Below are 17,134 nucleotides of genomic sequence, written 5' to 3' on the forward strand. Positions count from 1 at the left end.
GAAATTGCATGTTTCAAACTGATCTTAAGTCAACATGGCTAATTATTCTCTCTGACCTGAGAGTGCTATGTTTTGTGCACATCTGGTCATAGGATGAACTGTTCTCACATTCTAGTTGTTCCATTGCTGTGCATTGTGGGCAGCGCTGGAATACCTCTTACGCCCCCTACTGGTCAGATAGAATTTGTTTCCTCAATATAAAGCCCTCAATAGCATGTACGTTTCCCTCCCTTAAACTTTCTGCTAAATTGCAAACACATCCTTCATTACATTTGAATGGATTTTGTATAAGAGACCAACACAAAGTAGTGCATGACTGAAAGTAAAATAAATCTGATCATTTGTGTTTAACTAAATCAATAAAAAAAAGACCAAGGAGTGAATTGCCTCTTTTATGTCAGTAGCCTTCAATTAAATCTATTATAAACAACTGCAAAAATAAAACCTTTATGCAATAGTGACAAGAAGAATGCCATTATTGAATGAAAGCCAGAATAAGGCCCATTTAAAGTTTGGCAGCATGCCATGCTGGAGAAAACTAACGGAAAATATAACTCTGGCTGTAAAGATGTTCCTAAACTTGCATAAGAAAACTGGTCAGAGGTTCTGAGAAGATGGATGGAGCTTTATACTCAGCAGGTTAGTTTCCCTTAACAGAATAAGAGCTGAAATGGAGTTTTATGGAATGGAATAATAAAGTATTATAGAACTGAATTGAATGGTGTAGATCTAGGCATTTTTATGTATTAAAGCTACAGTGTGTAATAATTACAGGGATATACAGTCAGAAATGTAATATATTATACATAACTATGTTATTTATCATCATCTACGAGCTCAGCCTCTTAACCTTAATATTTGCGTTGCCTTAGAATTCGTTATTTATAATTACATAGGAGCGGGTCTCGCAGCCATGGAGGCAGACATCTTTGCGCTACGGCAGCGCAGAGCCAACAAACTAGCGATTGCGAGATCGCCCATTACGCTCGAAAGTAACTACGGCAAGTTGAGAGAGATGAACTGAGACGGTACTGAACAATAGATGGCAGTATATACTATCTGTAAAATTATCTATGTAAACAAACCTCATCACTTGAGAATGTAGGTGATGCGGACGTCGTGGAAGACATTTTGTCCCGTAACGCTCGCCGTACTGTTGGGGGGGAGAAGCGGTGGGGGGGGAGATGTTCATGTTGCTGCGGTCTGCAGTCTGGACGCTAGATGTCACTGAAAATTACACACTGTAGCTTTAAACTCGCCTACTCAATGTCATGGGCAAAACTACACTAATGCTGCAATCATTTTACCTATTTTCCACATGAGAATGTATTAAACAATATTTAGTTCCTTGTTGTGCAAAGCTGGTGCTCATACACACCAAACAAGTTATAGCTATCACGGTAAAGCATTGTTCTACCTATCACTCAGTCTGCAGAGCTATATAAAATGCATGGGCTGTATGAAAAAAAAATAAAATAGAAAATTACTTTAATGCTAAAATAAAATCGCTTTCTGTTCATCTATTAAGTGAAACACATATACGTTCTTATAGATACTCTTACGAGGCATTGTTGTTCTTCCTGTAAAAATATTTCACAAAAGGAGGCAGAAACACATGATAAATATCTAGTGGAAAAGAATACGAAGCATATTAACACATATATTTTACATTTTATTGTTTAAGTAGATCCTTTTACAGATTTCAAAGTGCTTTGCTTTAGACTTGTCTACCTTTTTTCCCCCCTTCTTATAAGCAGATTGCTAAATAAACAAAGGATATGAGACTTACTGGGATATCATGCACTACAATGCAACATTTTTATGCCATTAGCGTGATTAAACATGTTTAATTGAAACCACCTGGGGCTTTAAAATCCCAGAAGTTGTCTATTTGAGATCCAAATGGAACCCAAACCTAATGAAATTCTTTATGTAAATCAGATGTTCTTTAACGAGTGAGGAAGTTACCCAATGCAGATTTTAGCAATTGTTACAAAGTTACAAGCAAAGTGTTTAACTTCAATTAGTGCTAACTTATAACAACTACAATATGCAAGTGACGGATGGCTGAATGTTTTTCTCTTTTCTTTGGTGGTCAAATTATCCAGATTAGTTGCAGATGTAAGTTTCACTTAAAAAGACATCGGCTGACCTGAATGACATCATCTGGTTATAAATACGCTTGGAGAGGAAAAAGACGAAGCCTGGAAAACTTACTGTGCCTTTCTGAAATTTTGAGAAACTGCCTCTGGCAATGTCTCAGAGAAGAAGCAGTGAATCAAATCTGAGCTGAGAAGCCCTTATGTTAGAGTTTATAGTAACGCTAAGGTTTGTCTGTGGAGGTAATAAGTTTGTACTTTGAAAGAGAAAAGAATGTAACTTAAAAATTACAACAAAAAAACAAAACGAATGCAAAAGCAAATGACAACTTTTTCCAGGCAAGTCCTAAACAGACTGGAGTCAGCCTGTGATCATCTTGAATTACTTTCTTTTGTTCTTCTCTGCTTATGTTGCAGCTAAGCTACAGTGCAGTAATGAACCACTCTTCATATGTTGAGTCAATCTTTTAATCTTATAAAGTGTTGTTAGTATTGGAGGACCAATTCTGATGTAATTAAGAATATAAGTAACTAAAAGTCTTTGTGTTTTTTTTTTTTTTTTTTAGCTTTGGCCAAATATTTAAATAGATTTTTCTGTGCATTTCTTGACCTTTATGACAAAAAAGAGGAGGGCCAAGAAGCAGAGGAACTGGAAAATTTGAAAGTTATGTCTTGAAGGAATATTTTCTGTTGGCAGCTGACCCAGAATAGAAACACTTCCATTTTTTTTTACAACTCTAACAGCTTTACTAAAAACATCAGAATAAATTGTACATATGAAACTGCTTAATTAGTTAGTAGTTTATGTGTGGGTTAATCTTTTGTGTTCAGGTATGAATTTAAATTAGATCAGAGCAAAGTGGCTTTAAGTAAACAAAACAAATATGCTGCCAATGTAAAAATAAAAGTTTAAAGACTTTCAAATGTTGCTCGTCTGACTCATTTCAATCAAAATATGCAGACATGAGAGTTAATTTATAACTTCTTTCTACTACTGTAGTTTGACCTTTCCTTTGGGTTTTAGTCCTCATTAGGGCCAATGTATCTGCAGTCTCCAGTTTAAACAGGATTGATTTGGTATGAACAAAATTTTTTAAAATGCTCTTTTCTATAGAAAGGTTTCTCCTTCCCTGAAATATATAAAATGGCTAAAATGTTTGGATGTGCAGGTTAGAAACAAATCTGTTTGAAAATCAGTGTAAGGTAGAGATGTTGGTTTTGCCTCAGACCCAGTTAGTAACTGCAGCTCTACAATCGCCACACCCCTCTAATGGCCTGTGGTTACATAAGGGAGTGGGATGCATAAAGGGAAAGTGCTGAAGCTGTTCCAGATCCTGACTCACTCTGCCCTGAAGGCTTGTACAGTTTTAGGCCAGAATTGTTTGTCAAATATTATCTTTGGCACAAATAAATTTTTGCTTTTTAGAGTGTAGTCCTCCCTTGCTATATTGTAGTCAAGCTATCATACTCTTGAAGGGTTTAACGTCAAGGGTGGTACATCTGTGATTGATAAAGCTCTTTGTTAAAATATAAAAAGACAGATATTGAAACGAGGGAGAAAGGTCTTTGAAGACCTCCATTCTGAAAGGTTTACAAAGTCTGGAATATACAGAGTTGCTGGTAATAGCATTTTCACCCTACACTTTTTTTTTACAACACGGATAAACTTTAATATATTTTAAAGGTGATGGATCCCCTCAAATTCATGTATCATTATGAATTAGATGTAAACTAAACCATATTTTTGTTTTTTAATCAATAAAGTCTGGAAGGTATGATATTTATATTCAGGGCTTCTCAATCAATACTTTAAACAACTTTGTTCTTTAATCACAGCTTCAACTCTTGGCATTTGTCTCTACCAGCTTTGCAAATCCAGAGACTGAATTTCTTTTCAAAATAGCTCAAACTAAGTCAGATTAGATGGCAGTAGTATTTCCTAGAAGGAGCTTTGCCTTGGCCATCCTGACCCATTATAATTCTGAATGCCATATTCCCAACAAATCTTCCCAGCTTCACTGTCCCTGCTGAAAAAAAGACCCATCCCCTAGCATGATCCTGCCATCACCATGTTTAATTGTGACGATTGTAAGCCCAATGGGATTCAGAGAGTTGGTTTTCCTGCCAAAGTCCGGTTTTGTTTTCATCTGACCAGAGCATTTTTCACATGTTTTCTGGGTCATCTAGGTGACTTATGCTAAACTATAAAAATGATCCTCTTATCAGTTTCTTAAAGCAGTTGTATTTTTTGTCCCTTTTCCCTTTAAGGAAAGAAATGATAATTTACAGATTCTTCTACCTGATCTGTTGAGCTATGATCTGATTCATCAAGGGCCACTTGGCAGATCAATGTTATTCTTACGCAGCCTGTCATCTAAGGTAGATACAAAAGTACTGGTTTGGTTGGAGTTCTGTCATTCTTCCTATTTTGAATTATGGATTGAACGGTGCACTGTGCTATGCTCAAAGATGTGGATAATATTTTATAGCCTAACTGTGCTTTAAATTTGATGCATGACCTGTCTGTTGGGTCCTTTCTGTCCTTTTAATGCTTTTTGCTCACTAATCTGTGGACTTTTGAGGGTAACTTGTTGCGCTGAATCGTAATTCTGATTAACAGAAAAAGAGGGAATAATTACAAAGGTAAAAAAATATTTTTTACCACTAATTTTGAAAGCATTTATATTTTTCCTGCTTTGTATTAGTTCATCACAAAAAAAAAAAAACAAGGAGCACAAAAATGAATACCTATGGAATGGAATGTATCTCTAATGTTGCTAAAAATTTGTGCAAAAAATGTCTGTGTTATTGCAATTAGAAAATGCCAAATTTGGCCAAAATGTGAAAATTTTCTTTCTTTTTTACACTTAGAGTCTGATTCTCTGTTGTATGACTTTCTTGCGCAACTATTTGGTTCAGTTGCACCCCAAAATAGAACCATCCCGCCTACAGTGGACAGAGGAGTCAGTGACACTTCTACAAGGGGTGCAGAGACAAGAGAAGGTGAGTGGGTGGGTGGGGGGGAGTGATTGGGTAATGCTGGGAGGCTCTAATAAAATGTAATCCTATTATATGGTTCCCACTAGAGGGCAACAATAATAAAGGTTTCCCTAATAACATGAGCAGACCAAACCCAAATGGAAAACAGCTCCTCAGGTCAAGTCCCACACTTGTACATATATCCTCTCATTAACCCAATTGCTTTTGGGCCACATTACACCGACAGGCCTTTGAGATTTAGCTGCGATGGCGAGGCAAGAGTTAAGTCAAACAAATGTGTTTCATCAAACTGCAGTTTGGGCTGCTCTGCATAAAGGAATTGAAGGGGGGAGGAGGAGTGAGGGAATGTGTGCATGTGGGAAGTTAGAAGGAGAGCCTGGAGGAAACCAATCAGAACTTCTCCACCCTCCCTCTGTGAGTCAAAACCGCCGGGGTCTCAGGTGTATGTTGTGCGAGCTAATACCTCCCAAACTTGATTGTTTGTGCTGGAGTAATCAGAGTTTTGCAAATTAGACTTTTGGAAATGATAGTCCAATCATTGGTGAATGTAATCACAATATGGTACACCACTAACTGGAAATCATATGATGGGACTTGATAACTCTCTAACCCCCAACCCTACATACAGATGGACTGAAAGTGTTATGGAGTTTAAATCTTTCTTTAACAGAAGTTATATTATTATTATTATTTTTTGTAGAGCAAATGAAAACATTATATTACATTAGATTAGGTTATTCACAAGCTGACTGTTTCTTTCTTTTTTTTTTAACCATTCTGCTGAAAATGAATGAAAATACCAGCTCATATTTTTTAAGACGAGATAACACATTGAATGAGTTACTCCTCTTCCTAGCTTTCTCAAATGGAGGAAGTATAATATTTATCATAGCTGACAAAGTGAGAATATCAATCATTTTCTCAAGACAGCTTGGGTTATTAAGTGAGCCAGTGTAATAGTATTACAAAACCCAGAATAACAAAGTTATTTATCTCCTCCTCTCTTTGCATGAGTGTACGCACATGTACGTGGAGCTGTGTGTGTTTATGTGTCTGTCAGCATCAGACGGAGAGTGTCGCATGCCTTCCTGTTCCTGTACCACCCTCCAACCCCTGAGCCGCAGACTCAAGGCAGTTTCAAGAATCAAACAATTTCACGCAGCTACTGGAGGAGGAAATGAACTGAGCCCAGAGCAATAATAAAATTATACAAATGTTATTACAGACTCGCCTGCTACTGTCCTACTTTAATTCAAATTTGGGGACTCCAGGCAGCGCTGGTGGCAGAGACCTTCCTGTATAAATCAACATTAGCTTACGTCTAAATTATTAAGGAAGTGGGAGACTTTCTTGTTTATAGTATGAATTATTAAACAAGTGTTTAATGCTGTTTTTCTTCATGAATCCCTAAATATTAATTGCTAATGATCTTTAAGGTGTGTGTTTTATCCTTTTTTTTTTTTTTGCCCCTTCTGTTGTGGGTTAAAAATCAGAAGTTTTAACTTCAAAAATGTTCTTGAAATGAACGAGATCAGTAAAAGGTATGCTTTTGGCATTGTATAATTAATGAGTGAATCTTTAGTTACAACCTCAAATGCAGCACCCTGCAAAAGTATTTACAATCTTTTAACTTTTCTATATTTGTTTTCAGATTACAGCCATAATCTTTAGTGGATTTTATTGAGATTTTACATGATAGAGCAACACAAGCTGTCTGTGTAGAATGAAGAATACATTAATGCATTTTTCAGAAGATAAAAATATAAAAAGTCTTTAGCTTCTCTGTTCTGTCCACAAATGGATGCTTTTCAGTAAAGACAGTTGTATAGTGAAGCAGAAAAAACTAAACATTAACAAGACCAAATTAAATCCACCAGACGAGACATGGAGGAAGTTGCAGATATGTATAAATTATATTTCATGGAAGTTTGGATTATAAAATATTACTCCAAGCTCTGAACATGTTAGACTACACTTTAACAAATAAACCAATGATTAACAAAGTTATGTGCACCAAGGAAATAAATAATAGGTGAGCTATTAATAGCGCATTAGTTGAAGAAAGAGCCATGTAATCTATAATAATGTTTTGGGGCACTGCAGTTAAGATAAGATAAGATAGACTTTATTGATCTCACAGTGGAGAAATTCACTTGTCACATCGGCTCAATAGTCAAAAGAAGGTGCCAAAAGGAGGAAATGGTGCCTCCGCATATATACAGTGGATCAAGAAAAAAAAAAAAAAGGGCAGATATTTAAAGTAACTTATATGACACATATGGATTGGGCGTTATACATTGAAGTGCTACCAGGTAAGGAACCACAGTGAAGTAGTGAGATAATGATAACAGCTGAAGTCTCTTAAAAGAATACTTGCCACAACAGCTATAAGTTTTGTGCTTTACAAATCAGCAATCTATGGAAAACAGAAGACAATAAATAAATAAAAAATGTAATATCCGTTTGCATTTGGCACCGAGCCAAAGGGTGCAGAGCCCTTCCAGGTGGACAACAACCCTAAACATGGAGCCACATTTACAAAATCAAAGTAGTTTCATGTGTTGGAATGGTCCAGTTAAAGTCCAGATCTGAATACATTTGAGATCTGTAACTGAGAATCTCTTTTTGAGTGAAGCTGGGAGGAAGATGCATTAACACGCTTGTAGCTATTATTGCAAAGAAAGATGGTTCTTTAAATCAGTTTCAATCAATTTGACATGTGACAATTTGATGACATGCGTTGTCAATTGGCGCTATATAAATAAAATGAACTGAACTGAATTGTATTTAAGTTTTTTTGTCACATTAACACATTGCACTTTTCTTACTTTGTTTGGAAAACCAATCAAACATTTCAAAACGATGCAGGCTTTTCTTTTGACTTCATAATTATACAATATATGTTGATAAGATAAATATTATTTACGGGATATAAGGTTTGCAGTTCTGTGACAAAATGTGGAATAGTGCAAATAACTTCATAATACACTGTAGCTTCTGCTGGTTTTTGGAGGCATGCTATCAGTTTTCTATCCAACATCTTTGCTAATAAACTGCTTAATTGAGTAAAACACAACTTAAATCACCACCTTTTTTCTGTTACATATCAGACTTAACTTATTGCAACTGTCAGCAGAAATGTCACCACATTCTGAGGGAAGGAACACCTTTAAAAATTACCATTTTATTTCTCTCTCCATGCTGCCAACAGAAGACACATTTAGTGAATATTTAGCATTTTCACGCTCCATTACCAAAATCCTGATGGGCAGCTTGTAATTCTGCAGGTAGAGGAGGATGATACAGCAACACTTAAAATTAAGTACAAATTTTTAATTTCAGGAACAGAAATAAACAGAAGAGACAATTTTGTTCAGGCAATTTTATTTAAAGAAAATTAAAGCCTACACTCTAACCAAATCCAGTGCCAGGAACATGAAGGCTGACCAAAATAATGCTTCATGATTACACTGACTTATCCTCCAATTTGACTGCTGGGTCCTGTGTTGGAATGCAGCAACTTATCCTCCCGTGTAGTTTTGAATTAATGCTCTGGAAAAATATCAAACAAATAAAACCCAGAAACATTGTAATCCAACCTGCTCATGCAAGGCTCATGGTTGCCCTCATCTGGATAAAATGAAACACCTCACTGCTGAGATTGCACCCTTTGCCAGTAGGTGAGGCTATAGTACCACTCACGGAGTCCACTGCAGCGGAGAGGAAGGAAAAGATTCATGAGGGAATAAAAAAACAGCTTTGATTTAACGTCAAAATTATACTGCTATTCTGGTGAAAGTAATATAGTTGCACCATGTAGACAGCTTGCAGCAGGGCCCTCCGAAAGAGAGAGAGAGAGCAAGAAATTGAAGAGCGCCCTACACTTTTAGCAAAGGAAATGAATTGTAGACATATAACAGATCACCTCTATTTCCCATCACAGAGTAGTATCATTTCCTTGGTGCTCTTTTGATGGAATGAGATAAAATGGAACTATTCTCAGCAGGGCAACTCCGAGGAGCACACAAAGTGGACATTTATCTGACAATAGGGATGGATAATCAAGGGATGAAGGGTCCAATCCATCACTGGACTGAACATCTTTGTTTTGCTTCTTTTTTTGTGTGTGTGTGTGTGTGTAAGCCTACTGCAAGGGAAACTAGTAGAAGAAGTAAGGTACTTAAAATAAAAGAAGAAGAAAAAAAAGAACTATTGCAACTTCTTAATTTCATTTAAATGTTAATATAGATGTTGGGAAAATGCATTTGTGAGCAGCAGATGTCAGTACAGTTTTGTTGGAGGTGGTGTGATGGTTTGATTTAGCTGTTTCCTAACAAGAAGGGTTTTTTGTTTGTCATCATTAGAGGCAATCCCATGCAAAGAGCTATTTATATGAGATACCTCAACCATCCTGTATCTCTACAATATGGGGCAAAAGTGCTTTAAATTATGTTTTATTCCTTTGGTACATCTGACTTTAACTGTCAATATCTCAAGAATTTATGAGTTTAGAAGAAGGATTGTTGGTCTTTATTCTTGAACTTTTGGGGCAGGCAGGGACCAATGTTCACTGAGGGGTGGGGGAAATTGTATATGTGCAAACCCAGTTCTGTGTCAATCTACACTAATCACACAACATGAAAACAAAGTAGCAAAATATTCATATTATCTAAATAAACCACTGAAGACACAGCAGATTTTTTAAGCTATGGCTATTTAAAGGAAAATTCCGGTTTTTAACACTTTTAGCCCATTTTCTGTAGTGTCCAGGATGCATTCGAATGATCGACACCAAAATGTTGACAATTGGTCCTGTCTCTGCTATTTGGCTCATGCAGAATCCCCCCCTGGCTGCTTCAGAATGGCTTCCATAGTGCATGTCAGATAATGTCCTTAAAACAACCTTAAACGTTCTTTTTTAAAAATATGCTACTCACCGGGTCGTCAGCGTTGTTCAATGACGTTCCAAAAAAAGTTTCGTGAAGAAAAACCGTTCCTGTCTTGTTTTATTTAGCATTTTGTAAATCCCAGAACTATTTTTTCCGATACATCACAACCGCTTATAAACTTCCGCTTCCCGTTCGAATCTGAAGCGTTGCGCACTCCAGATCACTAGTTGGCGACAATGTCTCTATATACTCCTCCTCAGTATATTCCGGTTCAAAACGGTATCCTCTACCGTCAAACTCAAAGTCCAATATGTCCTCCTCAAGAATCCACCTTTCGTATTCCATTTTCAGAGTTTTTTAAAGTGTTTAACAGAGACGTTAGCACCTCGACGTCGGAGTACACAGAGTGAAGCGAAAAGACTACAACTGTGTAAACAGGCCCCATTTCCGTTTCCGGTGGCGGAGGGAATATTGACTATTCCAACAGAACTCAATGGGATTTACAAAATGCTAAATAAAACACTACAGGAACGTTTTTTCTTTACGAAACTTTTTTTGGAACGTCATTGAACTGCGCTGACGACCCGATGAGTAGCATATTTTAAAAAAAGAACGTTTAAGGTTGTTTTAAGGACATTATCGGACATGCACTATGGAAGCCATTCTGAAGCAGCCAGGGGGGGATTCTGCATGAGCCAAATAGCAGAGACAGGACCAATTGTCAAAATTTTGGTGTCGATCATTTGATTTCATCCTGGACACTACAGAAAATGGGCTAAAAGTGTTAAAAACCGGAATTTTCCTTTAATATATACAGATATTTATACATATATGCATGCCATACTGTGTTGAGCAGTTGTGCTTTGCATTTAATTACATAGCAAACTTCTAGAAAAAATACAAATAACAGAGGACACAGTTATGAAAATAGCATGAATTCTTTGTTTGTCACTTTTAATGTCAATATATTGATACAAGTAATTTATTTATGCTTTTCTTGTCAATTTATAGTTAATATACAACAAGACAACAAGAATTACTAACAGTCTGGACACAGTACTTCAGAGTATCATTGTGGCCCGTTTTAGAGGAGAACTGCTTGATCTGGTGGTGGTGAATTACATTGACATGGGAATAACACATCTCTTGGTTAGGGGTCAAAGGGGCAGCCAATGGCAAACCCTAGCTTTGTATCTGACTGTTTATACAGTCATTGCTGGATTTAGATATGAGTGATATGGCTCACAACCCAGAGCAGGAACTATATGTAGGACAGGATGACCAAACAACCAAAAAATATAATATATTCTATATCCTTCAATCATCTTTTTCTTATATTATTTCCAGGAATAGAGGTATGGGCAGAATACTTTGCAGTAGAAAGTGCATGATAGGGAATTTAGCTAAATACAAATGTCACTGTTTCCTAAACCAAAGAGCTTGAATCTTTGTCAGAATTTCATTTAATCTTCCAAAAATAATGAATCATATTGGATATTAATATAATAGTATGAAATTTGAGAAATGTATAAAAGAAAGTCCTCACAAATTTGCACTTTGTACCAGTATCTTTATAAAGTACAACATGTATGGAGGTGGGTTACAAGGAGGAACTCACCCATTAAATGAAAGAACCTCTTCTTCATATATATTGATAAAATGTGCAAGAAAATCTAATCTAATTCACAAAGACAGCAAAACTTCAATGATTGCAGTGAAAGGAAAAGAAGGAATTGTTGTACAATAACAGACAGCAAAGTGGAGATGAACTTGAAGAAAGCATAGCAAGTTGTTTACCTGATTAATGCACTGAAAATGGAGAGCTCTGTGATACAGCTCTGCTCGTACAGCTTGTCAACGCTCCCTTACTTTGCATCGAATCCTTAATGTGCTTAATGATCACAAGGACCATCCTGCCTTTTATCACACATGCAGAAGGCAGAGCAAATGAGACACTAATCCAAAAATAACAAGGCTGCATATTCTTCCTCAATCTTTCAGTACAGCAGAATGACCCAGCATAATTGGCTGACCCCCTACACACATTTCCCTCCCATAATGCATTGCTTGCTGTCATTTTAACAGGATACATTGTGTGCAAAAACGATCATTCAGAGCATCCCTGAGCAACAGTCTTGAATGTTCTGCAGTTGTGTGGACGATTTAGCTCTAATGTATTAATGGTATGACAGTGAAAGTAATACAGCCTTGCGTTTCTGACAGAAATTATAGTCTGCTTTACAATAGAAGTTTGATTGTCATCCTTTATAAATTGGTCTCCATTTCCAGTGCGTGTGATAGTCATACAGAGGACAGTACTTCTCCGGACGACTCCTGAAAGGGATCATTCTTCTCTACTTTCTCTGCAAGATCAATGTTATGGATAGAGCCTGGCTTGATGATGGTCTCATCACTTTCCACCACTTTGTACTTTCCTGTTAATTCCTTCGTAAAGACTTGCTTCAGCTTCTGTTTCACTTCAGGGTCGGGACAGTAAAGATATTCATACAAAGCTGCAGCCAAGATTCCTCCCAGAATGGGGCCCAGCCAGTACACCTACAATAATAGGGGAGGGGGAACACCCTGGTTAGCAAGTTAGTTAATGAGTTACTCCTTAAAGATTTTATCTGAACTACCCTGTGTGTGCTTGATGACATAGTAATTTCTGCAACAAATTGAGTTAAACTGTAACACACTGTGCAGTAATGACTTTATATTAACTAGCAAACAACATCAAATTTTTATATTTCTGAAAATGCCGTTTAAGTTTAAGTTTAAGTGCTGTTTATCTGATTACAAAGGCAAACCTAATCCATGTATAAGGATGCCACAACTTTAAAAGAATATAAACATGTTGATGTTTATCAGAATGATATAAAATATAATATCTGATGTTTACTTTTATTTACTCATCTTTGAAATTTCATGATTATATTCTTACTGTTGGTCCCACCAAAGGAGAAGGGATAGGAGCTAGGAACAGGAGGGAAAAGCAACAATTTCCCCAATTCAGAAGCAACCCAGGAAGCTTTCTAAAGCTGTGACAGTGCAGTGTTGCCACAGGTTTTAAAGGGTGCTAAACTTGGAATTTACAGATCAGCCCTGCTAATTGGTAAAAGGCAATGTTGCCTTAAGAAGAAAAGTTTAATAAGGAGCTTTCACTTTTCTGAACAACCTAAAACTCTAGGTTCAACTTTTATTGTAGATATATACCAAACATTAGCTTATATGCTTCATTTCTAAATACATTTACTCTCTAAATAAAAGATACCATAGCATTACTGAGTTTGGGACCAGAAGTGAGATTTAGAAATACAAAAGAGGGAACTTTTAAGGACAAAAAAAGCATATTAACTATAAATAAATATAAAGCATATTCTTTCTGTCCACTGGGGGAGCCTGCAGAGGTAATCAATGACAGGTGATGGCTTAAATCCCCCTTGCTGGTGCAAATGCTACAAAATATTTTTAAGTTAAACAAATGTTAAATAAATAGCAGCAGTAACATGACCCACACCTGTTTGTGCAAAGCTTGGTGGAAATTAATCCCTTGGGTTAATTAAAAAAATACATAAAAAAATAACTTTAGGCCAGCTGTCTTGCATACCGTCTTTGACACTATATACAGTATTTTAACCTGGAATTCTTTTGCACTTTTCATAAGAGCATAAATGAAGGGGGAAATTTGAGGGTTTAATAGATGTATCATATGATGCAGCTTAATTCTGCAGATACTTTGCATGAACTTAGCTAATTAATATTATCTTTAAATCAATTATGTTTCACTGAATAGTTAAAAAACTAAATTTCCTAACTATGTTATATTTTACTTTATGTAACAGACGAAATGCCTTTCATAACTGGATCTGTGCATACAGTTATTATATTTAAAGCACCCAAATTAAGAGCAAGTTGCTTATTTATATTTGTTTCCTCCATTACCTCTTTATTTTATGTGTATAGGGATTAAAGTTATTTATCTGAAATTTTTAAAGATCATAGACTCACATCCACCTTTACACAGTTTGGAACCGAATTGAGAAAAATGTTTCAGCTTTCTTAGTTATAATTTTAAAAATACATTTGTAAATCTTAAGGGATCATTCTATGTATGTTTACTGCCCCCTGCTGTTTATTTTCCATCTTTTTTGGGTTTGGACACTTTGGCTGTAAATCAATTGACAAATGTTATGCATTTGTTTATACATCGTTAAAGAGTTGTCTCTTACCCAGTGGTTGTCAAAGTTAAGTGTGACCATCGCAGGTCCAAATGAACGAGCCGGGTTCATGCTGGCTCCTGTGTAAGGAATCTAGGACACATATTAATGCAGATTTTGATTTGAAGGATTAAACATTAAAAAAAAAATAGACACAAAATCATACTTAACCAAGCTTAAAGCTTACACTGTACATGTCTGAAGTCAAGATTTTCTGAACAAATAACTCTTTGTTACAACATGCATAAATTTTTCACTGCTCATTCATTTGCTCTACAGGGTTCAGGAAGCCTCTGGAGACTTGTTGCCATGCGATAGAAGCCTCCAGTAAAGATCTGCAGCAAAAGTACACAATCACAGGCTGACAATTTCACCCTGAGATTACCTGTTTTCATTCAGCTAAGAAACCTTGAGCCTTTTTGGTACAAAAACTGAGTATTACTGTTGACAGAACCTATGTTTAATTTCTAAATCAGTTTTTTTTTTATTGCTTGGAGACTTTAAACATGTAACGCTATTGAGAACTAAACAGCAGTTTTATTGAGCCTACATACATAAATAAATGTACTCACTGCAAAGAAGTGTCCGATAGCTACTGCAAATCCAATGGCTAGGCTTGCAGAGCCACTTAGGTCTGTACGTCTGGGATCACAAGTGGCAAAGATGGTTAAGACCAGTTCGAAAGTAATGAAAAGCTCAACAAGAAGGGCATGTCCTAATGAGATCTTGGAGTTCACCTTGAAATAAAAAAAATCCAATTTAGATTAAGAGAAACCCTAAGGAAAGATTTGGTACAAACAGAAAAGAATACGTTGCTTTAGTTGTTACCATAGTAACACCGAGAGATCCTCGAACATCCGCAGGTGTAACAGCGTAGAGTATGCCAGCTCCGGTGATGGCTCCTAGACACTGAGCCACCACATAGAACACACCTTTTGCAAGGCTTAACTTTCTGGTTATAACCATGGCTGCAGTGACAGCTGGGTTTATGTGGCCGCCACTGATGTGCCCGAAACACTGAACCATAGTGGCAATGCTGAGGCCAAAGCAAAGGGAGATCAGCACCAAGTCAGCAGGAGGGGGATTGTCCTCCCCTGCAGCCCAGTTGATAGTGGAGCCAAGGCTGAGGAGCACAAAGATCAAGCTGGCTGCATATTCACCTGACACAGCCCTCCAGAAGCTCTTTGTCCAGATCCCTTTAAAAGCCACCATTATACTCCGACAGTTAGAGCGGGACAGGAAGCTCCTGGCAAAAACATCAATGAAAAAAATGATTAGCCTACTTGTTTATTCCTGAAATGTAGCTGGAAATTTACTGAACCCTATCAGAACAGCTGCCTCTAGGCAAAACATTTATAACTCCACCAGAAATTTAAGACAGTGAATCTCTGTGACAAAATATTTTTACAGAATACTCTTAGACACATTGTGGAGAGAGAGTTTTCATGCATAAAAAAAATTTAATAATCAAAAGCTTGTAATTATTATCAATTCTAAAATAAATAAAATATGTTGGCAAACATCAAGAAAAATCAACAGGATAAAGAACTTTTTAACAAACTTGATTTAATTAACAGTTAGTAAATGTTGAAACTTACCGAATGCGCTTATATATTCTGTCTCTTTCTGTCCCCGTAGTCTGTGATATTTCATTCATAAGTCCTGGTAATCTGTTAAGCAGAACAGATATCTAGCCCTTAATTACAAATATATTTGTCAAGTCCTATTGCCAGTGGCCTACAGGGTTAACAGAGGAGCAGCAGGTTGTTTAAGTTCAGACCTGCAGCAGGGTGCAACACATTGTGCCCTGGGACTGCAAGCAGCAGCTTTATTGGTGGATACAAAATCATCCCCTCACAGGAATTAAACAGCCAGCTCAAGGGGGGAGGAGTTAAAGGGAATGTGTATCATGTAAGGATGACAGCACAATTAGGCAATCAGCTTCTATGCCACTATCAGAGCTTTGAGTAAAGGCATGAAAAAGGCATATTTTATTTAAAGTATGTGGATCCAAAGACTTGTTTTGTAAAGATGTTTTGTACCTCTCAAAACAAGTTTAGAGTCCCATTTTTAAAGGGGCATTCTTGGCATATAGAGGTAAGTTAAGTTTCATTGATCTGTAACCTTGTTAAGTCCTGCAACAGTATAAAGTAAAGTAATTATGCATGAAATACACCATTCTTAACCTTTAAATAAAGGAAGGTTTTGATCAACAATCCTAAAAGCAGCAACCTTTTTAGATTGTAAGTTACATTTTTTTTTGTCCTTTTTTTAATCTGCAGCTCACCTTTTCCATCTAGTTACAAAATATTTGATTTCTACTGTTTATCCTATTAATCAATATGCATACAAGAAATTCTAGATTCCTGAAATTTAGTTCAAAGTCCACTTTAAACAAGACAAGACTCGTGTCATTGTTCAACATGAATTTGTTTTGAGGATTAACCTGAGTAGAGAGCTTTTTAGCAGTCTGATAGTCATAGTAAAAAAGGTCCTAATGTGAGCTTTTATTGATGCTTGCCGACCCCCTGTACTAAAGCATGACCCTCATTACAGGTCAAAGAAAAGGTAACTCAAGTTTAACATTTTTATGTATTTCATTTAACTTAAGTTTACTTATATTCTCAGTTCTCTGCACGTCATTAATAGTAAACAATGATTTCTTACCATATTAGCTTTTAAGATAAACACATTTTAAAAACCAATACCTTTAAAACCATAACCTCAAACAACTGCAGCTCAGAATAAAGTGGTATTAGAAATGGACCAAGGCAAAATCCCTGTTACTGATTGAAGAGGACCAGTAAAACATTTTCTGACCAGAAGGGATATATACATGCAAGAAATAATAAATATAGCATCAAAAAGAAATGTAAAGTTCAAAATCCTATCTAGACAAGTTAATCAATTTTTGGAATTCAGCTTTATT

General features: G+C 36.4%; 1 protein-coding gene across 1 annotated transcript; it reads right to left on the bottom strand.

Annotated features, from left to right (window-relative positions):
• Positions 1-11,537: 11,537 nt before the first annotated feature.
• On the bottom strand, positions 11,538-16,030 carry aqp4 (aquaporin 4). Its single transcript, XM_038303729.1, has 5 exons — positions 15,804-16,030; positions 15,034-15,451; positions 14,778-14,942; positions 14,218-14,298; positions 11,538-12,544 (listed from the first exon to the last, which is right to left on the bottom strand). The coding sequence occupies exons 1-5, from the start codon at positions 15,860-15,862 to the stop codon at positions 12,290-12,292; spliced, it is 978 nt and encodes a 325-aa protein (XP_038159657.1). The 5' UTR covers positions 15,863-16,030; the 3' UTR covers positions 11,538-12,289.
• Between the last annotated feature and the right edge of the window lie 1,104 nt (positions 16,031-17,134).

Source organism: Cyprinodon tularosa, unplaced genomic scaffold (genome assembly GCF_016077235.1).
Source record: "Cyprinodon tularosa strain WSP-4 unplaced genomic scaffold, ASM1607723v1 ctg52, whole genome shotgun sequence".
In the NCBI taxonomy this organism is placed as follows: Eukaryota; Metazoa; Chordata; class Actinopteri; order Cyprinodontiformes; family Cyprinodontidae; genus Cyprinodon; species Cyprinodon tularosa.